The sequence below is a fragment of the Archocentrus centrarchus genome, chromosome 18 (assembly GCF_007364275.1).
Source record: "Archocentrus centrarchus isolate MPI-CPG fArcCen1 chromosome 18, fArcCen1, whole genome shotgun sequence".
NCBI classification, from domain to species: Eukaryota; Metazoa; Chordata; class Actinopteri; order Cichliformes; family Cichlidae; genus Archocentrus; species Archocentrus centrarchus.
In genome coordinates this window covers 18,202,431-18,228,406 of record NC_044363.1, presented here as the reverse complement: position 1 = coordinate 18,228,406, position 25,976 = coordinate 18,202,431, and the positions used below count along the sequence as shown (strand labels likewise).

Below are 25,976 nucleotides of genomic sequence, written 5' to 3'. Positions count from 1 at the left end.
ACATGGCGGCGCCCATTAGCAAACATTGTATTTCCGTTTCTAGAAAAGTGGGAAGTTTTCTGTTTAATTCCGTGTTTATTACCCAAGCGGCGCAGTGCGCCAACAAAATGGACTCGGAGAGACCCACTAAGGTTTGACAGCAGATTTTTGTCCCTCTTATAAGCGCATGTTTTGTTCTTTCGCAACATTATCTTGTATGTTTCTGGTAAATATGACTTAACGAGCTGTTACTGGTAAAGCAGCGTTGCCTATGCCGCGCAGGTATCTGTGTGTGCGCTAGCTCCAAGTGTTTAATGTCAGCTCTGTCCTCCACAGCTGGAGTTTGCGGTGCAGATGACATGTGAAAGCTGCGCGGAGAAAGTCAGAGCTGCTCTGGAGGGCAAAGCAGGTGAGGGCGCACATATAGGATTAGCTGCTGACTCTCAGTGCAGTGTTTATTAACAGGGACTATATATATATATATATATATATATATATATATATATATATATATATATATATATACACACACATACATACATACATACATACAGGGGTTGGACAATGAAACTGAAACACCTGGTTTTAGACCACAATAATTTATTAGTATGGTGTAGGGCCTCCTTTTGCGGCCAATACAGCGTCAGTTCGTCTTGGGAATGACATATGACATAAAGGGAGCAGATGACATAAAGGGAGCAGATGAAAGAAGGAGATTTTGAAGAAATGAAAACAACAGCTATAATTCTCAGCCCAACTAAAAAATCTTACCAAGAATCAACATTCATGGTTCTTTTTCTAAAGAGTGTTTGGAAGTGATTAGAAAGCAATAAAGCTTTAAACATAGAAAGCAAGACAATGTATAGTTGTAATTTGAAGGTATTGTATTTATTGTTTACACTCACCAGCCACTTTGTTAGGTACACCTTTGTTAGAAATGGGTTGGTCCTGCTTGTACCTTCAGAACTGCTTTAATTCTTTATGGCACAGATTCATCAAGATGCTGGAAACATTCCTCAAATTTCCTCAGATTTTGGCTTCCTATCAGTCCAAAGCAGTCTCACCTCTGACACAAACATGCCATTTTCACCCAGAAAACTGCTGCTCACTGGATATTTTCTCTTCTTCGGACCGTTCTCTGCAAACCCTAGAGATGTTTGTGTGTGAAAATATCCACAGATCAGCAGTTTCTGTAACCATGCCACGTTCAGTCACTGAAATCACCTTTCTTCCCCATTCTGATGCTCAGTTCAGCAGGTTGTTTTGACCATGTCTACATACCTGAATGACTTGAGTTGCCCCCATGAGATTGGCTGATTAGATATTTGTGGGTCTATATTTTCATTGCTATAATTCAGCGAAAAGCAGCAAGTCTTCACATTTAAGAAGATGAAAATCAAATCAAAATTACACAAACTGTGTTTGACTTCAACGTTTTCACTTTACCCACATCGCTGAATGTTCACCTCAGCTGTGTTTCCCCGTCTGTTTGTCTGATGATCATGTCCACTGGTGCTGATGTGTTTGCAGGTGTGAAGTCAGTCAGTGTTGATGTCAGTAAGGAGCAGGTGCTGGTGGAATCTGCTCTGACCAGTGCAGAAGTGCAGGCCCTGATAGAGAGCACCGGACGGAGGGCTGTGCTGAAGGGCATCGGAGGATCAGAGCAAGGTGAGGAGCAGCAGCAGAAGCGCTCCTGTGTGCTTGTGTTTAAATGCAACTGAAATGTACTTTAATGCAATGAAGTATCAGAAGCTTTCCAGTGTCAGAGCTAAGTTAGGTTTATAGTCTTGTTTAATCATTTTATGTTTGACAAACTTAAATGGTTTTGCCTCAGGAGGCAGAGCAGGGTGTCCATAATTCTTAAGGCTTGTGGTCTTTCTGTTGAAGTGGGCCTGAAGCCCAGTAACATCCCTGATGCAGGAGTGTATAAACTGGTGTGTAAAAATGGAAAGACTAAACGAGTGCTCTATAAGATGCAATCTATTTACAAAACTATAGACTATGTAAGCAAAATACAACTGATTATGTGTTCCCACTCCTTTTGATAAATTAAAAAAACAGAATGAATTCAGATGATTTAGTCAGGAATTGGGCCTTTTAGGTATTAAGTACAGTGGGGTAACCGTACAGTTGATTTTTATTGAACTTCCTGCTGAGCAAAGATGCCTCATGAAACAGTCTAAATGGAGCTTTGTTAGTTGAGCTGCTGTTTGTGGTCGCACGTTTCAGTGAAATGCATTCTGCTTATGCAGTCACAGGCCAGTGAAGGTGTGACTGCGTGTACTCAGGATCAATTAGGATTTAAAAAATACACAACTTATCAGTTAATCTGCTGTAAAGTGTGAATATCATCGTCATCACGCTGGCGAGGAGCCAAGCCAGCTTTGTTTTACATGTCAAGCACAGTGTGATATGGTAGATATGCTGCCCAGCAGCTGCACCAGACAAGGATTTGAAGTGTGTATAATAAAGAAACCACAGTCTACTGCAGTCTGCCCCACTCTGTAGCTATATGTTGTTATACTTTTATATTAAGCTCACAGTTCCCTACAGATACCATCTAATGTGAGACTGCAAACAGTCTGATCACAGCCAGCCGCCTGAGATGTATTTGTATTTCATTCTAATCTCAACCCCAGTTTGTCCTTATCAGATATAAAGAGTCTGGATCTATATATGTGCATATGTGTTATATATAGATGGGCACAAAACATATAACCACACTGCAAGATATAACCTTATTGCTCCCACCCCAACCCATGTACAAGAATACAAATTATTCCTTTTCTGTATTTTTCTAAATCAGTGCTTAGTTTGTTCAGTTCTGCAGTGGCAGAGGGGACAAAACTTCTGCCGAAGCAAGCGCCTTTACTCTCTCTGTCTTTCCGTGGCAGATCTGGGTGCAGCAGTGGCCATGTTAGCCGGCGTGGGATCGATTCAGGGGGTGGTGCGTTTCCTGCAGCTGTCTGAGGACCGTTGCCTGATTGATGGGACCGTTGATGGGCTGGAGCCCGGACCCCACGGCCTCCACGTTCACACGCTGGGGGATCTCACACTGGACTGCCTCAGGTGAGACCAATGTTTCATACCAGTTTCATCAGGCCAGAGTCTGATTGCTAATGTACTGTTCTCCTAAGAACAGCACATTAGCAATGTACAGTTAAGAAAAGTTACAACTGCAGGAAAAATGTTTCTTATTTGTTTCTTCATAAGTTTATCCTGAAACGTCATCAGATTTTCACACATGTTAAGAAGCTGCTTTCAGCCGCTCCCTTATTCACACCAGATCACCACAGCGAGTTGCATCACACATTTGATTGACGCCTGATGCTGCCCCATAGGAATTTGATCCCCCCGGATCAAACTGGGGATCGTTTGCTTGTCAGGCAAATGTCTAAATTACTGATTATTTTAATTTAACACAAATAATAGAAAACCCAACTAGATTAACAAATCATTCTGAAACTCTCATAGATCTTTTATTTACAAATCATGCTGAGAGGATTCTTAAAACATATAATCTCATTACAGGTCTTTCTGATCATAATATTGTACTTTTCTCCCGCAAATTAAGTAAAAAACGATTCAATACCGCTAATTTTAATAATCATCATAAATTTATTCCAAAACATTCACATTCAAATCTTGAAGATATTATAAACGAAGTAAATTGGCCCGAATTGTTTTTGGAAGATAATATTGAACTCAACTCTCAAATATTTAATTCAAAAATCACAGAACTTATGGAACCTTTTCTTAAAAGGGGAAAAGAAAATATAAGGAAAAAACAACTGCCATGGCTAAATAACTACTGTAAAAAACTTATGAAAGAAAGAGACATTTTGCTTAAAACCTCTTTGAAAACTGGGTTGACTGTTGATAGGCAAAGATTTACTTCCATGAGGAATAAAACTACTAATGCACTACGTAAAGCCAAAGCAAATTTCTTTCTGGATGTAATCAAAGGTGCTAATGGAAACGTCAAAATCATATGGCAAAACATAAATAAACTGATAGGTAAGGAACATAAAATGATCAATGATAGATTGGAAATAAAAGTTAATAACAAGTTGTTGATTAATCCAAAAGAATTAGCAACTGAGTTCAATAACTTTTTCATTAAGTCTATTGATGAAATAAGACATATGTTTAGTCAGTCAGAGACAGTTTGCAATTCTAATGACTCTGGACAGCCTCTTTTTAGATTAGATCAAATTACAGATATGGAAGTCGCTAGTATAATTCAATCAATGAGGGCTTCAAAAACTAAAGATGCATACGGGCTTGACACACACTTTTTAAAAACACACAAAGATGCACTGGTTTGTCCAATAACACATCTGATAAATTTATCCATCAGAATGGCAACAGTCCCAGCAAGTTGGAAGGCTGCCATAGTCTCACCAATTTTTAAATCAGGAGACAAATCAAATATTTCTAACTATCGTCCCATTAGCATCCTCCCTGTTGTTTCTAAGGTTGCAGAAAAATGGATTGCCAAGCTGCTGAACAAACATCTCAGCCACCATTCTCTTCTGCACCCCATGCAGTTCGGGTTTCGCCAGCATCATTCCACAGAGACGGCAAATTGTGTCCTTATAGAAACAGTGAAATCCCTGCTCGATAAAACCACCTGTGTTGGTGCAGTCTTTCTAGATTTAAAGAAGGCATTTGATACAGTGGACCATCAGGTCCTTCTGTCCAAACTGACTTATTTTAACTTTGCCGAAGATGCATTAGCTTGGTTTCAATCTTATTTATCCAACAGGAGACAGTCTGTGTCTGTCAGGGGCACAATGTCGTCATACCTTGACTGTCCAGCAGGGGTTCCCCAGGGCTCTATTTTGGGACCAGTCCTGTTTTCTTTGTATATAAATGATTTGCCAAATGTGTGTCAAAGTGTCCACTTCCAAATGTATGCTGATGATGCTGTTATTTTTACACCTGCAAAAAGTCCTCAGGAAGCATCTTCAATCCTCACATTAGCCTTGGAGAATATACAACACTGGCTCCTTCAGTCCTCCTTACTGCTGAATAAGAAAAAAACAGTTACAATGATGTTTACAAAAAAACCTATAAAACTGGAGCGGTCTAGTGTGTTCCTGGGGGGCGAAGAGCTTGATCTTGTGCAGGATTTCAGGTACCTTGGGGTCACACTGGATCCCACACTGTCTTTTAAAAAACATATAAAACTTACAGCAAGCATAATTAAATTTAATTTAAATAACTTCAAACAAATTAGACCATCAATGACAATTATTTCAGCTAAGGTTTTTCTACATTCAATGATATTATCACATATAGATTATTGCATTACATCTTGGTCACTCACTGGAGATACGTTCTTAAAACCAATAGAAATATTATTTAAAAAGGCTATAAAAATCCTTGATCAAAAGCCCTTATCATATCATCAGTGTAATATTTTGGAAAAATACAATATGCTCAATTTTGAAAATTTTATTAAATTTAAAAATAGCTGCTTGATCTATAAAGTTCTTCATGGACTAGCTCCAGTTCCACTTTCAACATACATTAAATCAAGAACTGACCGAGGTTTTGGCACCAGAGCCTCTTCCAGAGGAGACCTTGAGATCCCCCGTAGAAAAACAACCTTTGGACAAACGGTTCTGTCAGTCAGAGGGGGTCATTTCTGGAATACTGTACCGACTAACATCAGAGAATGCTCCACTTACAGTACTTTTAAAAAGCACCTTAAGCAGTTCATTAAAAGTTCCCAGACATGTTCGCACTTTCACTAATTTTTATTTTTATTTTATTTTATTTTATTTTTTTTTCTCCTTTTTTCTTTTTCCATTTGTATATTGTTTTAATGTTTGTCAATGTGTTGTCTTTTACTACTATTGTATATTCATGATGTTTTCTGTTGTTTGTCCTTCTGCCTAGGGACTACAGATGCAAATTAGCAAATATGCTATAATCTGGCTCATTTACAATCTGTACTAAGTATTGATTGTTTTATTAATGTGCATTGTCCCAAATAAATAAAAATTAAAAAAAAAATAAAAAATAAAACACTGCACTATGGAGCAGCTATAAAAGTAGATGAAGAGAACCCAATCTATTGAAACATAATTTAAACCAGTATAATAAGAACTGAATAATAAAACATTTAAAAAAAAAAGCAATAAAAAGCAACTGTTAAAATGTAATGATATAGTAGGGTATTTTATTCTTTACACAGAGGATATGTTTGTAATTTGAAGCTAGACTGAACGCAAAGTGTGTCATCTGTCAGGATTTGAATGCTGTGGTGATTCCTGTGATCTGATCTGGAAGCAGAGGTTTTTCCAGAGTTTCAGAGCTGCAAGTAAGAAATCCTGGCTGGCTGTAGGTTTATGTGCCAGCCTGGAACATAGAACTGCTAAAAGCTGCAGGCTAGCTGACCTCAACACATGTTGTGGAACATAATATTAAACATTTTCTTTTTAAGAGTCATATCTAAAGAGTTTGGAGGCCACAAATGCAAAGTCAGAGTCAAACTGCATACAAATGTAGGAAATTAAAGGCCATTGTTACCCTGCCCAGGAGAGATCAACCAACAAAGATCACTTCAACTGCAACTACAGGTCTTTCTCTCATGGGCTCAGGAGAACACTTAGCGACAGCAGTGTGCATAGCACAGCTGCAAGAGAAGGCACTACGCTTCATGGCAGTTTATTTTCCCATACTGCTGTCCATCTGCAGTTTGCTAAAGATCATGTAGATGAGAGCAAAATGAGTCACTGTAGTTTAAATGAGAAACATTATGTTTGAAGAAAGAAAAACACTGAATTCCCACATCAGATCCCCATCCCATCTGTTCAGCGTGGTGCTGTTATGCCTCTTTTCCACTACTACCTACTCGACTCGACTCTACTCTGTTTTTAGGGTTCTCCATTAGGCACCAGGTACATTTTTAGTACCTACTCAGCCGGGATTCCAAGCCAGCTGAGTCGAGCCAAAAGTGTGTTGTCAACAGACAGCTTGCCACTGATTGGCCAGGGAGTAGCTCCTTCACAAGAATCAAACCATGGAAATGGCTCCACACTGACTGAGACCGTGGTCCACCGACAAGATGCAGACGTTTTTGTGCTTGTTGTCTGACGACAGAATCCAGAGGGAGCTAGTTTGTGTTTGTTTGTGTCGCATACAAATGATGTCACAAGTTTTTCAGGCCACCTTGCTATAAAGACCCCACCCACACGAGGCTGTCGTCAATTGTAATGGAAAATGACCCAAACCGAGTAGGTGCAAGTGGAAAAGAGGCATTAGTGTCATGGGCTGGTCCTGTTTACTGCCAGGCCAGGATAGCTCACAGTCACTGATGGAGCAATAAATTCTGATTTATAGAATCTGTTTTTAAAGGAAAATGTCAGGACATCTGTCTGAAAACTGAATCTCAAGAGAAAGCGGGACATGCAGCAAGACGAGGACCTGCAGCACTCCTTCTAAATGCCTCCAAAAGTTCCTCCAATTCAGTGTGCAAGACTGATCTACAGTCAGTTTGTTGCCGCTGTTGCAGCACGAGGGAGTCATACTAGATACTTTTTACCCCCTCACAGATATGAAAGGATGGATCTTTGTCCTCTGTAATTAAAACAAGTCCAGTATTTTCTGCTCACTTGTTTAATTGGATTCTTTTTCTACTTTTAGCACTTCTGTAAGAATCAGATTAGAAAAACGCTTTCATAATGTTTTTCTTTCTTTAAGAGGGATGCACAGAATACATTTTACCATGCTGTGATATGTGATCTGGCCTGTGATCTGAAAGAATAAAAAGCAGGGTTTATGGTCTAGAGACCAGTGGTGACCTTCAAAACTCCCACGCATACACACAGGCCCTCAGTTTTAATTATCTCATCCTTGTCCCTGAGGAATATTGTATACTGCTGTACCCATGAGCCTCAGCTCCCATTGCTTTGGAGAAGGCAGCGGCAAGAGATGAAATTATTGTGTAATGTAATTATGGTTTTAATTAAAAACAGTGCTTTGGCTGCGTTAATCTAAAACTAATCTAGAATCCAGCAGATTTAATGTGTTAATAGGACAATGTGTAATGTTAAACTTGCACTTGCCATTTTAAGCTCGGTAATTCAATTAACCAAATGCATATCGACAGCCCCAGTTAACAAGTGTTCTTTTTTGTACATGTAGCTTTTCTTCTTTTTTTTTTACATTTTTTGTTGATGCTCTCCTGCAGGGATACAAAATGTGTCAATCATGAGGATTCAAATATGTTCATGTGGCGGCTGACTCATTAAAAATAAGAAAATTGGGGGACAAATTCATCCATATATCCACAAGCTAATCACAGGGCTGTACCTGTTATGCTTTTCACTGGACACTTCATTAGGTGCACCTTGTTAGTACCGGGTCGGACTCCTTTTTTCTTTAAGAACTGCCCTAATTATTCATGGCATAGATTCACAAAGGTGCTGGAAACATTCCTTGGAGATTTTGTAGCCTGGGCTGTTAATACAAGGCAGGATGGATCCATGTTTTCATGTTACTCCAACCAAACTCTGACCCTGCCATCTGAAAATCAAGATTCATTAAACCAGGCATCTTTTTTTTTCAGTCTTCTGTTGTCCAGTATTGTTGTAAATTTTAGCCTCAGCTTCCTGGCAGTCAGTGTGGTCTTCTGCTGCTGGAGCCCATCTTCAAGTTTCGATGCATTTTTTGTTTATTGATACTTTTCTGCATACCTGGGTTGTAACGAATGGTTATTTGGGTTACTGTTGCCTTCCTATCAGCTCAAAGCAGTCTGACCTCTGACCTCAACAAGCCATTTTCACCCAGAGAACTGCAGCTCACTGGATATTTTCTCTTTTTCAGACCATTCTCTGTAAACCCTACAGATGGTTGTGCATTAACAAAGAGTGGAACAGGTATACCTAACAAAGAGGCCGGAGAGTGTAGATGCTGTTACAGTGGTTGATGCCCACATTAAAGATGGCCAGAATTTTAAATAATGAAGTCAGTTTTTGTGCAAGAAATCTCTGTGAGTCTATTTACTACTCATGGATCTGTTTGATGTCACAGAGAGCAGAGATCTCTAATATGGTCGTGGCACAAACAGTCTCGCCTAGCTGCAGGGGTGAGGGGGAGTGAAACACTAGAAAGGTGGCTTAAAGGGAGAAAGTGGTTATTTCAAACTGAGGGGTAGCATCAAGGCCTAGTGTGAGGTAAATAATGATTATTTTCAACTGTGAATGATGCAGAGCTACTTTAATAAAGTCCCTCCAGTATCTTAACCTTTTATTCTGGAGGGGGGGGGGGGGGGGGGGTGATCTGGTGTGAATAAGGGAGCGGCTGAAAGCAGCTTCTTAACATGTGTGAAAATCTGATGACGTTTCAGGAAAAACATATGCAGAAACAAATAAGAAACATTTTTCCTGCAGTTGACAGCTACTTCATTAGCTGCAACATTAACAAACTACATTTTCCGTATTTGATTACATTCATCTTCTTCTTTTTCTGCAGTTGTGGAGAGCACTATAACCCCTTTGGGAGACAACACGGCGGTCCAGAGGACCCTGAAAGGGTACAGTTACATTTCTTCTTTAGAGCTCTATAAAATAAGGTCTCCATAAAATCATTAATTTTTATAAGTAGCGTCTACACTGTGATCAGCTGTGCCAGAACTTTCAGAGTAAGAGGATGAAACCATGAAGAAAATAACGGATAAATTCTGACAGAACCCCTTCTGGCTGTAGTAAAGTGTCAGCGGAGGCCAAATGCAAGGCGCGATAACCCTCTCAGATTGCCAAATGTGTCCCAGAGGAGCCGTTTTAGGCTCTTCTGCTCCAGGTGCTAAATTTTAAGTGGAGTGTGAGAAAGAGTTGGAACTCTTCTATGCTGTAAAGGCCTTCTTTTTTATAGATTTATACTTGTGTCGTGTGGTTAAGTGCAATGTTCACATGCACTGTATCACATACAGCATGTAGGTGATCTGGGAAATATCATCGCTGGACCAGATGGGAGAGCCTCATTTAGACTAGAGGACAGTCAGCTTAAGGTAACACACACACACACAGAGTTATATTTGTCACCAGTACTTGGCTACAGGATATAGAGCTTAACAGCATGCCTTGGTCCCCTTGCTGCAGGTATGGGATGTGATTGGTCGATCCATGGTTGTGGATGCAGGGGAGGACGACCTGGGTCGAGGCGGTCACCCTCTCTCCAAACAGACTGGAAACTCTGGTGAAAGGTGGGTGTGAAGGTGGTTTGTATTAAAGATGTGTGGCTTCAGTTTGGTTTTCGTTTCATTCATGGAGTCACTCACTTACACAGCATACAGTTACACTACAGCCAATACGTTATCAGCCCTAGTGCCTCAGTCGTTTTTTTTTTTTTTTTTTTAAATCTGCATAAAGGGCATCTATTCATTGTGGGCACTTCTACATGCATGGAGAGATTTAATATAAATTAATTTTGTAATTATCCCACATTTGATTTTTATCATCATTGAAGCAGATTTTCTTTAATAACTGATTATTTAGTCTGTAAAATAAATAAATATTCAGGTTGTGTGACTAATCATCTGAATCTCAGCAGTAATCATTATACTGTAATAAAAGATCAATAAACCAGCACCACATTCAACAGGGATGGAGCAAGAAAATAGTTGGCATTATTGATGAAAAATGATGTAGGCATTTAACATAAAAAATGTTACTGATGTTTTGTTTTGGTTTTTTTTCACAATATTTTATTAGACATTTTACTTCTTTTTTTTCTTTTTCTTTTTTTTTTTTAACCCCAATTTGAGAAAATAAAGAGACACAAAACTCAATTTCCAGTCTCATCCATCCAACCAATTTCCAGCATTTATCTGGGTCCGGGTCAGAATAGAATAGAATACCTTTATTGTCATTATACAGGATGTATAATGAGATTGGAGGGCCACTCCTCTTCAGTGCCATGCAACAGAAAGTCAAACTTTCGAAAATAAAAATATAATAATCTAATATAATCTAAAAATATACAGAAAATAAAATATATTAAAAGTACAGAAAATAAGAGAATGTATAAAAAATATATGCATTGTAAAAAAGAGTGTGTGAGTTCAGGGTGGTGATTGCGCTGTTCTTGAGTCTGTTTGTTCTGGCTTTGGGAAGCAGAGCCCTCCCTCTCCTCAGCCACCTCCTCCAGCTCTTCCAGGAGGACCCTCGAGGCATCCCCGAGCTAGCTCTCCAGCATGCCCTGGGTCTGCCCCAGGGCCTCATCCCAGGTAGCCCGAAACACCTTACATAGGAAGCGTCCAGGAGGTGTCCTAGTCAGGTGAAGCAATATCCTCAACTGTCTCCTTTTGATGTGGAGTAGCACCTCTGCTGCGAGTCCCTCACCCTGTCTGTAAGGGAAAGTCCAAACACCCTTCAGAGGAAGCTCATTTCTGTTGCTTGTACCTGTGACCTCACGCATCCAGCCACCACCCAACACTGACAGCCTCAGGTGATGGTGGGTAAGAAGCACAGATAGATCCAGGGTGATATTCCATGCAAGCTAGTGTGCATGAGGCACAGCATTGCCTCACAAATGCTGTGTGTGGAGCAGACAAACCCAGAATCCTTGGTTATTGTTCTTGGTGATTTTAACACAAAGGAAACCTCATCTGCAAACTCCCCATTTTATTAAACACAGTTTATTAAATGCCAGATCAGAGAAGACAGCCGTGTGGATCACTGTTACACTACAGCAGTGATTATGACGTGGTCCCTCACGCTGCTTTAGGATTCTCAGACCATGTCATGTGTTCACTTGATCCCTGCATACAGGCAGAAACTAAAACTTAAAGTGTGGGGAAGACATCGAGGCTGTGTAGATTCTGCAGGCCTGTCTGGGCTGCGCCGACAAACTGATATCACGCAAAAGCGTGTAACAGACACACTTTGCCTGAAATGGACATGCATGATGAAGTTGCAGTACCACCAGGGTGTGATATTTTACTTAAAGCTAACAAGCTAGATGGCTGACATTTATGTAAATTTGGCCTCCGTTCACCTATCCTGTCAACTTTTGTTTTGTTAAACAATATTTGTAATCTAGAATTGTTTAAATGGCTGTTACTCAACACAAAGGTGGTAGAAAGTTGTTGCCTTAAAATAAAGTGTTGCACCCTGCTGGCACTGCAAGTTACTGCAACTTAAGCATGCGTGTCCATTTTATACCTAGGACAGGCAAAGTCTGAAATCTACACGGTGCACCAGCGTGTCTATTACATGCTTTGCCGTGATACTGGGTTGGCACTGACTGGGAGGCTTTCAGGACTGCTACCAACAGTATAGACGAGTATACAGATGGTGCGATGTCCTGTATTTGCTTCTGTGAGGACAACTGCATACCGTGATGCACCAGGGTTGACTTATTATAATGACAAGCCCTCGTTCACAGCGAAGCTAATGGGGAAGTTGTCGTCAGAGGCGGTTGTACGTTTGCAGTCTGTGGAAAGCTCCGGACAGCCCGTCTGCCTGTCAGATGGGGGCAGTGTCAAAAATATGTGGCCACTGCTGCTCATGCTGCAGTTGTTCCATCAGTGAAGTTCTAACATACAGCTTATCCACTGCAGCCACTGTCTGCACTTTCCATGCTGTATTATTTTTGATCTTCTCTTGAGTATGTCAGAAGCTGTTCAGTTGTGTTTTTTTGGAGGACTGTGTGGAAGCATGTTTGCGGTGGTTGAAAACCCCTCTCTGTAGGCTCTCCACAGACAAATACCTCTGCAAACAGACACAACTGTGGTAGCATAAATTAATCATAAGGAGGCTACGAGGAGGAAATGTTTCAGAGTGGAGCTGGAGGCAGTTTCAGAGTACACCGCTAATGACTGCTTCTGTCTGAGCAGGACTTCAGCAGTTAACCAGCTGTGAGCCTAAAGGGACCCCCCCCCCCCCCCCCCCCCCAAATTCCAACAACAATTCACACCTAGCCAACAGCCTGAACAACTTCTGCTGTGGTCCCATTGACAAACAATAGCTCCACCATCTCCACCATTCATAAGACAGCAGGGGCCTGGATTTGCCTTTTCTTTTGTACCATTGTTAGCTCTATTACACTAAGACAGAGTCCTTGGTTGGGTAAAAACTTGGAAATAAGCATAATTCTGATTATGATTCTAAAAGAAAAAGACACTAGCAGGTTATTGTGTCCTTTAAGAAGACCTTCTAACCAGCTGGAGAGAGTACATGTCTATGGTGGTGTGAATGATGGGCCTAAAAAAAGGTTGCCTATCCAAGTTATATGTATGTAGGAGGAACAGAGCTGTGTATTTCTGTTATTAGTAATGAGAGAAGAATCAGATTGCAGTGTTACTGCTGTACGTTTCCCGGCCACATGTAGAGCAGTTTCCACCGATGTCGTTAATGTCTGCTAATTTTATTAAAGTTCTCTAATGATAAACAAAACTAACAGTATTGGAAAGCTAACTCCTGTAGTCTGAGTCAGCTTTACAAAGGCCATCCTCACCTTTGGTCAACACCAGGAAATGTTTGTTTTCACTAACTGATTAATCTTTAATTACTGGCACAGGCCTGCTCCGGGCCAGTAATCCTATCATTTCAGTCACAACCAGACCAGTTAATCAATGTTTTTGTGAACAACTAAACATTTATTAACTTTGAAAATATGCAAATTAAAGGCAGATGATCCTTTACCAAACACTCAAAGCAGGCAAAAGCCAGATAATTGTGATGTCGAAATTATTTATTCAAGCACTCTGAGTTGGTCTTCTGCAGGTGTTCTTGATTGTTTCCTGCTTCTTTCTTTCGTCCTCTGCAGACTGGCCTGTGGGATCATCGCCCGGTCGGCGGGCCTTTTCCAAAATCCCAAACAGATTTGTGCCTGTGACGGCGTCACGCTGTGGGAGGAGAGAGACCGGCCAATAGCCGGGACAGGTCGAAGCAAGACAAACCCAGAAACACTGGCAGCGCACCTGTAATCCTCGGAAACAGACTCTGATGGGAGTTTGAATGGGAGGAGGAAGAGTGTCTCAGAGAGAAATGGACATGACGTTTCTCAGCGGGGGGGTCGGAGCTGAAGCGAGGAAGACCTGAAGTCCTGAAGATAGCCGCACTGATGACCAAACAGAAATCAATGGCCTTAGCTGTATGAAAATGTTCTTTGTGATATAATCAAACACTCTTGGAGTTGTTCTCATTGTTCTCTGAGGGGTTTAAATGCATTGAAGTTGCCTCATTAGTAAGATGTCCGTTATTAGTGTTCTCAGCTAAAGATTTAGTATATGAGTTACCCACACAGCTGCTAGCACACACAAAAGCATCAATTAATTATTATAAACCTCCCTAAAGGACAAGAGGTTTAAACATATTTTGGGGGTGCATGTTATCTCCACATAAGAGTTTTATGACGCACAAATAATATTAAAACTGATGTGATGCTGAAGATTATTCTGATTGCTCATGAATAGTAGCTTTTTTTTTTTTTTTTTTTTTTTTTTTAAGGTGAGTGCACAGCTGGTGGTTGGAAAACCAGATCAAATCTTGAAATTCCAGGATCTAAGATGTAGATGTGTTTTTATTTTTGAAAATGTTTGTCCGGATCTGAGGAAGACGTGAAAACCATCCGTCCCTCCCTCGGTCTGTTCGCCTTAAATCCGTAAGGTGGTGTGAGCGACTCGGTAGGAGAGTTTAAGGTGCCGTTTACACGAGACCGTTTTCATTTTGAAACGGTGTCGTTTTGATGCGTTTCGGCCTTGCGTTTACACGACAACGGTGTCGTTTTGATGCGTTTCGCCCTTCTGTTTACACGACAACAGAGTGAAAACGATGTGTTTCAGAAACGGGGTCCAGAGTGGAGCGTTTCAGAAACGCACCGGCTTGCGTTTTCGTGTAAACACTTGAAACCGGGGTGATTTGAAAACGCTCGACTCGCACATGCGCACTATGGTTGCGACGGCCAGTTTTTCGCGCACGCGCAAACTGACAAACAGTACTCGCGGATTCACGAGTGCTTCTTATGCTTTTCCTGTGTTTTTACCGTTTTGTAATTCAGCGTTGTGTGCAGCAGCGATCCAACCTCATCATCGGTCCACACAAAACCTCTCACATTGGCCGTTTTGTAAGTAATGAACAATTTGCCGCACTACCTACTGTGTCACTCCACGCATGCGCGTCTTGCGTAAACAAACTGCAAAGAGAAAACCAACGCCAACTTGTGGCCTGGCATGGGAACTACATCGTTTTCATCGTTTCACATGTCCTCGTGTAAACGCGGATCGTTTCTGAAACGCCATCGTGTAAACGAAAGGCTGAAACGCATCAAAACGACACCGTTTCCAGTGAAAACGGCTTCGTGTAAACGGCACCTAAAAAGAGCCTGGGAGGGAGAGTGAAATTCCTTCCAGAGTGAAGGGGCAAGAGGGGGGTTTAAAAAATGACAGAGGGAGTCCTTGAAGGACAGTGTGCTCAGCTGTTTTTTTTCTCTCCAACATGGAGAGTGAGGTTAGTGTTCCTATATTACTGCTGCAGCCAGCTTTAGAGCCACACAGAGAGGACAGCTGGCAATCTTTCAGACTTCCTCTGTTCGCTTGTAGGAAAGTTGGATGATTGAAATAGAAGCGTTCCAAACTGCTACCTCTGCATATACCCCAGCAACACTGCCACATGTTGTACTGTGTGTGTGTAGCAAGTTTTGGATTGATTTTTTTTTTTTTTTTTTTCCACCCCCAAATCGAGCTTCTGTCTTGTTCTGCTGATGCCTGAATAAGCTTATTGAATTTCCCAGTGAATGTTCGGGGATTGTCCCTCTCCATTTGAAGTGTCTGGGCTTTAAATGAAGAATGATGTCTGCAAATGATTATTGTAAGTGGACATGTAAAAAAAAAAAACTTGTATTAAAATTGTCTAATATCTAAGCAGGAATCCCAAATCCACAGATGTTTGAGTTACCGTGAAATAAATTGAGTATGGATCCGTTCATTAGTGTGTCTCTTTAATCTCTGCTCCACCGAGCCCACATAAACATTAATTCCGCACTTGGAGGTGTCCTCTGTGGTTAAGCAAATGTGTCATCATTAATTGACCCCCACTCACTCACTCACTCACTTGTTGCTTGTCGCTTTGGGCCAAGAGCCCGCGGCTTTGTCCCCCGTGGTAGCTGTAATACATTAAAAAGGCTTATGCGGGGCTTTGTGTGTGTGCTTGAGTCATTTTGGAAGGTTTTCTTTTGTGAGGATTCAGCATCCTCCCGGTGCAGCAGCAGCAGCAGCAGCAGCCCTCCCCCTCTGCAGCCTCTCCAGCAGTATGCCCGACGTTCAAACGGAAGCAGGCGCTACCATTTTGAAATACAGCACCGCTTAGGTAAGATGGTAGATCCTTTTATTTAATCGCCTTTTTTCTTGGCTATTATTCTCATCTGGGAGCTCGTTAAAGCCGATCGGGCTGTTTTCGGCGGGTATGTTGTAGCGACAGAGAGCATTAGAGCGCGTTGTTACGCGGGTATGCCTCGCTGTTTCACTGTATTCATTCCTGTGCGGAAAAATGTGTCGCTATATTGTATCGATCTGGTATCGAGAGGCACGCGTTTTATCAGATATTAAGTATTGATCATTGACGCCTGGCTATCCAGAGTGAAAGTAAGTGTGTTTAATGTCTCTCCGTGCCTGTTTTCGCTTTGGGGGGGGACTTTGTTTTGCTTTGCTTTGAACAGCACCGAGCGGAACCAACAAGCATCTCTCTCTGTCTCCATTCACAAAAACAGATATTAGAGCAAACAGCAGGCGAGGCGTTTAGCAGTCCGGCCAGTCCAACCGACTCGTCTCGTCTCTTTTCGGTATTTATGCGCTTGTAAATAAGCCGAGCAGTAAAAATGTGTTGACTCAGCGCCGCGCTGCGTCATCAGAAAACCAGCTCCCCCCGGTTATGCTTCACTTGAACCCAGTGTGTTAGTGCAGCAGCCATATGTAAGCGGGGTTCAGGCAGCAGCGCGGCGTACAGTATGGGGAGCACATAGCCCGCATCTGCTTAAGCAGCAGGAGGAGGAGAGGGAGGTGTATGCAGCCAGCTTTAACCAAAAACTAGAAGTGCAGTTCTCTGCTGTTATGATGCTTGTCCTGTGCACAATGTGGAGTGAAGGGGAACTGGAACCTTTAATGGGGACCCTGTTGTGCTCATTTCCTGTTCCACGTATCTGCTCTTGGACTCTTTTAGAGGAGTTTGCTTGATTCACGGTTAAGTTAAACCTTTTAATAATGGACCTCGGTGCAGCTCCTCAGTTCAGCCGCTGTCTGAAACCACTGTCTTCTGATTGGCTGCCCCTAGTAAACAGAAGCTTTGAACAAAGGTGGGAGGAGCCTCTGCGCTCACACACACAGCTGTATGCACAAATCGCGATACGAAACCTCAAGCTGAGCTTTTTTGTTGCTGTTGCCATTTAATGTTTTTAAACCGACTGTGAGACGCAGCAAGCGCGCTGTCTAATGATTGACGAGTCATTATCCAAGGAGCATACACGGGGTAACCCTCTTTTCTGACTCTCAGAATGACCATAATTTGCACTACTATTTGCTACAGTTGTCTTTTGCACAATCTTAGTCCTATTTTTCTTCATCTTCATTTTTTATTATCTTATTTTATGACTTTCGTATATAAAAGTTTGTGCATGTGGTACTTGTAATGATGTAACAGTAATTTCCCTTGCAGGATCAATAAAGTATCTATCTATCTATCATTTTCTATACAGTATGGCCTAAAACTAGAGACTGAGCCAATTTAAGTTGCGTCCACTTGAAGCAATTTCATTCGTCACTTGCAGGCAATCCAGGCTCCAGTTTCCTTGGTAACCCACTAATGTATTTCCTACCAGCTCATAGGTCAGTCGGTGGTATCCTGCGCTCACACTGGTAGTCGCTGACTTTTTGTAGTTCCTGGAAGTTGAGAAAAGTTCCTGCCTGCTCCTTGTTGCCAGCGGTTATTTTGCCTGTAGTTGCTTGAAGTTGCCAGCTGTCCTCGTTCCCTTTATATGGTCTCTGGTCACCACATTGTTTCCAGTGTGGACGCAGCTTAAGGCCTGGATTATACTTTTTGTATCAGCGAGTCTGCTAGGGTCCATTCGGGTCCGTGTGATGTAAAATTTCATCATCAGATAGTGGGTGAGTCCACAGCGGAGTGTAATGGAGGTCTTAGTCATCTGGAGAGCATTTACCGAGGTCACCGAGTGAGGGAGCGAGGGGCCGTTTTCCCATAGACCCCTGTGCAACCAGAAACCATAGAAGTTGCCCCATGCTGTCCATTAAAAACACTGCATGTTTAAGGCTCTCCAGCATTGGCTTTAATTATCAAAAAACTGGAAGCTACACTTGCTGTGAGCCTGAGATAACCATATTAGGGATATTCCCTCTCACTGACATCAGAAAGAACCAAGAATCGAAAAAAACTGCATCAGGCTGAGGATCTAGAGCAGTGTGAAGCCTGAACCTTTATTTTATAGAGGTTATTTATACATACGGCGGCCTCATTATATGAAACTTTGACCACAACATGAGCATCTACCATTTTACAGTGGGCGTCTGTGACAGAAAATATGGAAAAACATGATAGATCCACTTTAAAGCAGCATTTTCAGCCACAAATGTGTCATCCTGTTTCATAAAAGTCGCATTATCGTCACTGTAAATTCATCGTGAGTTGAAGAACAGTGCTGTTTCTAGAGGTGATTGGTGCAAAATGCTCCATTTGCTCGTCTGTCTCCTCCGTATGAGGGTGACTCATAGCTGCATGGGTAGTCACAGCCTGCTTGTGAGTGCGACCAACGTCTTCTCAAGTGAACTCTGTGATATCTGTGGCACTTATTGAAAATGTTTAGTGGTTATTCGCTAATATAATCTCCACAGCTCTGTTTTTACATAATATGACTTTATCTGACCTCAGTGGGCAGCTCTTAGGCAAATCTGTGGTCTGTGTTGTATTTCATTTGAGGAATTTGAATGTTAATCTGTCTGCTCATTCATCCATAAAGGTTCTTTACCAAGAGTGCGTGTGTAACATTTTCTCCAAATAACAGGTTTCTGCCCCCCCCACCCTTATGCTAAAGCTTAACAGCTTCTTTCATCTGTTATTTGTTTAGTCATTCAGTGTATCTTACAGTGAGCAGCAGCTTCACACTGGAGATATTGACATTTTAATTGAAAGTCAGCAGCACCCTTTCCCACTGACATCTCTAAGCCTCGACGCTCACACGCTGTGTCCTGCTTTTCACCCCTAAAGTCAGGCAGTTGCACTCCAGCTCTTCCGTCTCCTTGTCAAACTAAGACAGAGCCAAGGTGTATCTTCATGCTCACTCAGCAACTGTCACGTCTGGGGCAGCTGATAGTCATACCGTGTTGCTAATCCTTTCACTTATCTCTAGACAACAGTCAGACTGAATGCTCCTCTGTTTCTCTTCAGCGCCATGGACAAGAGCCACACAGTGAAGCTCTTCGTGGGCAACCTGGCATTAGACACCACACAGGAAGAACTGTCGGCCATCTTCGAACCTTACGGCCAGGTGGTCAGCTGCAGCGTGCTGCGGCAGTTTGCCTTTGTGCATCTGCAGGGTGAGGGTGCTGCGGAGCGAGCCATCCGGGAGCTCAATGGGCGGGAGTTTCGCGGCCGGAATTTGGTGGTCGAGGAGTCGAGGGGGAGGCCGCTGCACTCCACCAAGGTGTTCGTGGGTAATCTGAGTGGGATGTGCACCACTGAGGACCTCCAGCAGCTGTTCCAGACATTCGGGAAAGTTCTCGAATGCGACAAAGTCAAAGGTAAGCGAGGACCTTAGTCACACCTGAATTGAAGTTAGTGTATAAGTTGAACTTGTGCAGGTGAGAGATTGTGTTTTATGGTTTAATTACAGTTGTGGAATTGCTGGGAGTGCCCTCAATGGGAAATGTCTCACCACAAGATATGATGCAAAGTTCTAAGTTCAAGATCATGTCGATGTTGTAAAGATGTGACTGGGTGGTTTCTTTTGTCGCAGTTCATTTTCCTAGTAAACAAATGTATTCCTTATTATTATCTGTGCACTTAATCACAGCCAAGCATTGCTCTTCCACAGGCTATGCTTTTGTTCACATGGAAAACAAGGAAGATGCACTACAGGCCATCGAAGCCCTGCACGGCACCTCCTTCAAGGGCCGCCCCCTGTCCGTAGAGCTGTCAAAGGTCCAGCCCAGCAAGCAGGCACCGACAGGGAAAATCCCGTGTGTTAACTGTGGGAAGCAGGGCCACTATGCTGGAGAATGCCCCGTGGGGAAACCTTCTCTGGAGCAGTACCAGAGTCAGGCAGCGGTCCTGGCTGCTGCTGCTGCTGCAGCCGCCGGCCTACCGCTACAGGTCCAACAAAGCGTGCACAATTCAGTCTACAACACCTCCACCTTTGATCCCACATACGCTGCTCTCACAGGAATTACGACGGGGACACGCACTGATGGGAATCCAGTAAATCCAGCTGTTTATGGTGCCCTTGCCAGCCAAGTGTATGGTGCCAATGTTGCCAGTCAGCTTTATGGAACAGTGGCGAATCAGGCTGCTCTTACATCAGGCGCCACACAGGTATACAGCGCTATGGCACCTAATATTTATGGTCAGGTGGCTGCATCTCCAGCCGCAGCTGCAGCCGCCGCCGCCGCTGCTGCTTACACGACTCCGGTTTACACCCCAACTGTGGCCAACCCCCCCGTCTATCTGGCTGCTGCTCATGGGATCGAAATGCCAACAGCAGCGGCTGCGGTTAATCCTGCTTACACTGTAGCGCCTGCGATTTACGGCGCTGCCACACCAGCCTACGCTCAGTTAAGCGCCATGGGGGCAGCGGACCCAGCTACAGCCATCTTTGAGGCTGCCAGGCAGGCACATTACTTTGCCCAGGGCCAGCAGGTTGTGGCAGAGCAGCAGTCGGCGGCTGCCGCCACAGCAGCAGCTGTGGCAAAGTCCGGAGAGAGGGATCGTAGTCCACTAAGGAGGTCGGCACCTCTGCTACCAGACCCCGTGATGAAGCCATTTATATACCAGAGGGCCAAGCCGCGCCGACCCCTGCTCCCCACGCCAGCTGGTCGAGCAGCTGAAGAGGCGGTGGAGGCTGCAGAGGACCCCATGGCCAGGTAGGATATAATCTTTGATTCTGTTTCCCACTTGCTAAGCAGGAGATGTGGAATAATTAGAGAGTTTTGACTTTCAGGTTTTCTAAAACTATTTTTTCAAGCTGCTCACTTACCACTAGGAATCTAATTTTCTTCTCGTGGTTTTAAGTCATGTTTTACAGTCTTGTAAGCAATTTTCTCATGATTCGGACTCTGTATTACCTTAACCCAGCCATCTCTCTATTTCCGTCCTTCTTCACCTGTCTTAGGTACTATGCGGAGTACTACCAGCAGCTACAGCAGTACCCCCAGTTCCAGTATGCCTATCCATCACCGAGCACAGTGACAGCCATCCCCGGCATGCATGGAGTGCAGGCCATGCAAGCAGTCCCCGCAGTTCCAGCTGTACCGACGATGTCCGCCCAGTCCGTCGCTACGCTGGACGCCCTCAGGCCAGTGGTCCCCACCGCTGCGGCAGTGGCAGCCGCCATGGCTGCGCCCAGGGTGTATGAGCCGCCGTTGCCGCCGCCCACGCGCAAGGAGGCCATCCTCCGCCGCCCCGAACTCTCCCTTCACACGCCTGAGCCCCCCTTCCGATAGTCGCACACAGCTCTCTGCCCGCCCCTCCCTCTTTGCCCTGAACCCACCCCTACCCCTCAACCTCTTCCACCCCAAACTTGACCACCTTACAGCAGCTGTATGTATGTGTGTGTGTATGTTTGTGTGTGTGTGTGTGTGTGTGTGTGTGTCTGGGGACTCTTGAGTGTTTGGTATTAAACTGGGGACTCCTTGGTTTATTAACCTGCTTTATGAGAAACCTGATACGCCAGCCTTGGTTCAGTTCACATGCACACAGTGCAGCCATGAAAGGGAGGCTTTCATCTGTTGTACGGGCATTCTTTGCGCTTCTCAGTTTTACTTTTTTATTGTGCCAGTCTCACACTTGTGCCAGTATTAGGCTGACCCAGTCAGCCGTTTCATATGCCTTTATTTCTGCAACCCAGTTATGATTTTCTAAGGCCAAACCTACGATAGACAACATCAGCCATCCTCCTTAGGCCTAGATGATCGGTTAGGGCAGCTAATTTGAAACCTTTTTTGCCTTATGTTGAAGAGCTTCAATTTGTAATGTAATCAGATGGGAAGTCGGATGGACACTTTGCGTGTATTGGCTGCATCGCGTCGTGTGCGGCCGAACCAAGGTTGAAGTGTTGTTTTTGGGGGGACGTTTTGTCTCGAATGTGACGTGGCTGCGAAGCGTGTGAGCGAGTGAGAGGTGAGGGCTCTTGACCTTGCAGCGCACAAACACAGCAGCAAAAACTGCGCCTTGCCGAAAAACTAAAAAAAAAAAAAAAAAGAAAATCAAAAAAAAAGTAAAGCACACATAAACGTACTGTAACGTATGTTTGGATCTCCCCTTTGACCCTTTTTTTTTTTCCCTGAGTCCTTCCCCACCCACCCCCTTACTCTAACTACAGCGACGAAAGACACTGCTTCGCCTCTCTCGCTCTTTTTAACTACAGCTGCCTACCTCTTACAGCAAATTTCAGTGTCTAATCTTTCCTATTCTGTTCTCTTCTATTGTCAGCTGTTTCCGCTCCTTGTAAAGGTACAGGGTCAGTAGTTTAGAGAGGGAGGAGCCAGACGTTACTGACAGTGACTTTTTGTAGATATTCCTTGTTGAGTCCTTCATGTTCAGAGGCCTTTTTTTAATAGCGTAAATGTTTTTTGTTGTTTTACTGTAGTTTACATGTGATGGAAGTCCGCCTGGGAAAGGGGGGGGGCATGTGTTACTACTGAACGAGCTGTTTACAAAAGGATCTTTTAATTGCATCCTATTAGAAACCGTGACCGTATGTGAGAAGCTCAATCGTGTGCCTATAAAGCCTTGAGTGAAGTGCATTACGTGGAGGGATCTCCCATTTTAAGTGCTTTTGACATTATTTTTTAATCATTAACAGGTAACAGGAGCCCTCCAGAGCATTAGTGTCCAGAAGGCTAGAGAGCAGTGAAGCTTTCTCTCGGACTCCTGCGTAAGATTTGTTTTACAGTTCTTAACAACAACAACAAAAAGCCACAAACTGAGCCTCGCGGGTTCATTATTAGCTGCTGGTTGAAGCAGAAACAACAGTGATAGCACCAATGAAGTGAGAGGTGGGGCAGTGTCTTCCAAGTTGCTTGTTTAGTCGTCTGAATACCAGACCTGCTTTAGATTGTGATTTTTTTAAAAAAAAGAACATTTTTGTGTCTGTTTTAATATATTTGTTAGAGCTTGTAAGTGCAGTTTGCAGCATTAAAAAAAAACTGGACTTATACCTCCTCATGAGTGGCAAATTCCACCCATAGAGCTCTACATTTAATTAAAACGATCACTTTCAAAGTATTTTGCAACTGCCATTCGACGGCGGTCTGCTGCACACACACCCTCTGAAATCACTTTTACTGCCTCATTGTCCCCCTCCTCTCTCCCCCTATGGTTTTTTAGCAGTTAAGTGACTTTTGCATCTCACAGTGTAATCTCTCTCTGTGTCGTATATACAAACACATACCAGTTGCATCCTTTGTAGAACTTTGTGGTTTGCGAAATGTCTTGTTTGCCATGTTTGAGACCGTATTTTTTAGAGAAGTATTTTAATTTTTGCCTTCTTTTTAAGAAAAGACAAAAAAACAAAAGTAAAAAAGAAAAAAAAAATCAGCATGCTTTTTATTGAGAATATGTATACTATAAACCTTATTATAATAAAGAATGTTTGGCTGACTAATGTGGTAAAAGAAAGCAAAGGGTTTGGACATTTCCCCTTCTTCCTGTTTATGTTATTCTTCTCCACTATCTGTTTCTCTTGTGTAAAATGACCACCAGACCCATTTGACTGGGGACCCAAGGGGGAGACAGGTGTAGATGCTGGCCCAGCTTTGCTCTCTTTGGTCAGGGTAAGTGCGGGTTCGTGCTCCTTCCTCTCTCCAGCCTCTCAAAACTCAGTGCAAACCAGCTTGTATCTTTAAGGGGTTTGCATTTGACGAAATGCATTTTGGTATTTAATTCCGGCGAGAAACGCTCGCCGTGGTCCCCAAAAATCGTTTTTTTTTTTTTTTTTCTTGCGGAAATATTTTTTGCACACTTTGAAATTACATTGAGAGCTGGGGAGAGGCACACAGATAGAATGGCCTGGGTGCATTTTGATCTGTGGAGCAGTCCTGTTCCTGGGGTTGATGGGTGTGTGTCTGGTCTGGTCTGGTCTCTTCCCTGCTGCACCAAATTCTCCCTCTTCGTGTGTCTCTATGTCCACTCTACTCTCAGACCTGCATGTGTGATAACCTGTAACTCTGCCGCACAAGCAAAAAAAAAAAAAAAAAAAAACAAGCAAAAAAAAGAAGCCCCACGACAGTCCAGCTCTTGACTAACTATCTCAACTGAATTAGGTCACCGTGCCACCTGGAAAGGCCAGTGTGCAGCCGTGCGTGAGCGTGGCGGCGTGAGCCATGGGGACGACTTTTAGCGCAACGCCAACGCAGCGGGAACTTGTTCTCTCTCTCTTCACCACCAAGGTAAATAAAAAAAAAAAAAGCAACAACAGCAGCAAAAGAAATCATAAAAGCACTGACCTCTCCTCTCCCCACCTGCCGCCCCCTCCTTTGACTGTGCCTTGACCAAACACTCCTCCCTCTCCTCTCCACACTGCCATCACCACCTTCCTTCCCCACCCCTCCTCCCCAGTCCGTAACTCCTCCTTTGCTGCAGTGGCAAGTGCCACAGCTACAGCCTTGGGCTTCTACTCGGTGGGGTTGGTGAGCAGGGTGGGGTTGGGTTAGGAGTCAAGTCTTGCAATCAGCATTAGGAGGCGACTGGCACGCCCTCTCTGTCCTGCTGGTGTGTGGGCGTGTGAATGAATGTGTGTGATGGTGTGTGTCTGTGTGTGTGTTGGTGTGCTTAAGAGAAAGAGAGCAGCATTTTATTTTTTTTTTCCCTGTGGGTGGTACTTCATTGATTGGTGAGGCTTGGCATATGCGGACACCCTCCCCCCTCCCCGCTAGTCAACTCCTCGCCACCGCCGTGTTCGCCGCCCTTGCCCCTTCCCCACCCACCTACCTACCCCCGTCCCTTCCTCCTTCCCCTTCCCTCTCACACCTCCTCCTTAACCCCACCCTCCTGTCCCTGTGCGCCTCTCTTTTCCGCCGTTCACACACACAGCGCTTTTTTTTTTTTTTTTTTTTTTCCCCCGCCGCCACCGCCGCCGCCACCTTGGATCTGGGTTTGTGGCTCTGGCTCGGACTCAGACTTCCCAGAACCACCCACCTAAACCCAAACTACCCACCCTCCTTTTGTTACCATAGTGGCCTGGGCGTGCCAACGGACAGTGTATGTGTGGTGGCCCGCCGCCGGACTCAGTAACATGACGCAGGGAGACTTCAGTGTCGGAAGAGTCGCTTTGCTGAAACTGTTTAATGATGGGTTTGCACCACACAGCTGTGGAAGGGATCATAACTCCCATAAGACCTTAGAGCCATGGCATCTAAAGTGATAAAACCAACCTCATTTATGTTTATAGCGGTTTGCCTTGGGTCCCTCACAGCCTGTGTGCCAATCAGAAACGTCCTATAAGATAGGCCCAGGTATGAGGCCAGTCTGACCTGTAGATTCTCACCAATCTCAGGACTCCTATAGGACTTTTCTGGTACGGCAGATCTATTTCTCTAATACTGGAATCAGCTGGACTGGTTGGATATGTGCTATGAGTGACTTGTATGAGGTGTGGCTTTTAAATAATGAGACTAAGGCTGGGTCAACCCTGTACAGTTGTTTAACAGCCACTCCTCGTCTGCATTCTTACCTGTTAAGATTATCCCTGTACACACAGTCCTGCACACACTCACTGTATGTCAAATGAGTTGTCTCGCATTTGCTCTGACAGCTGCGAGATGG

General features: G+C 43.6%; 2 protein-coding genes across 3 annotated transcripts; both read left to right on the top strand.

The window, feature by feature from the left end:
* Nucleotides 1–14,710, top strand: ccs (copper chaperone for superoxide dismutase). The gene is made up of 8 exons (XM_030753456.1): nucleotides 1–131; nucleotides 316–388; nucleotides 1,510–1,647; nucleotides 2,874–3,048; nucleotides 9,466–9,526; nucleotides 9,923–10,000; nucleotides 10,092–10,195; nucleotides 13,762–14,710. The coding sequence occupies exons 1-8, from the start codon at nucleotides 3–5 to the stop codon at nucleotides 13,919–13,921; spliced, it is 918 nt and encodes a 305-aa protein (XP_030609316.1). The 5' UTR covers nucleotides 1–2; the 3' UTR covers nucleotides 13,922–14,710.
* Nucleotides 14,711–16,162: 1,452 nt separating this feature from the next.
* rbm14b (RNA binding motif protein 14b) lies at nucleotides 16,163–24,413 on the top strand. 2 transcript variants are annotated; one of them, XM_030753433.1, is made up of 4 exons: nucleotides 16,163–16,301; nucleotides 19,386–19,738; nucleotides 20,032–21,076; nucleotides 21,325–24,413. In XM_030753433.1, exons 2-4 carry the CDS (start codon nucleotides 19,390–19,392, stop codon nucleotides 21,653–21,655), a joined length of 1,725 nt encoding a protein of 574 aa, XP_030609293.1. In that variant the 5' UTR covers nucleotides 16,163–16,301; nucleotides 19,386–19,389; the 3' UTR covers nucleotides 21,656–24,413. The 2 variants fall into 2 exon arrangements, with proteins under 2 accessions (XP_030609293.1, XP_030609294.1); XM_030753434.1 differs by lacking the exon at nucleotides 16,163–16,301 and adding an exon at nucleotides 16,445–16,576.
* Nucleotides 24,414–25,976: the final 1,563 nt, after the last annotated feature.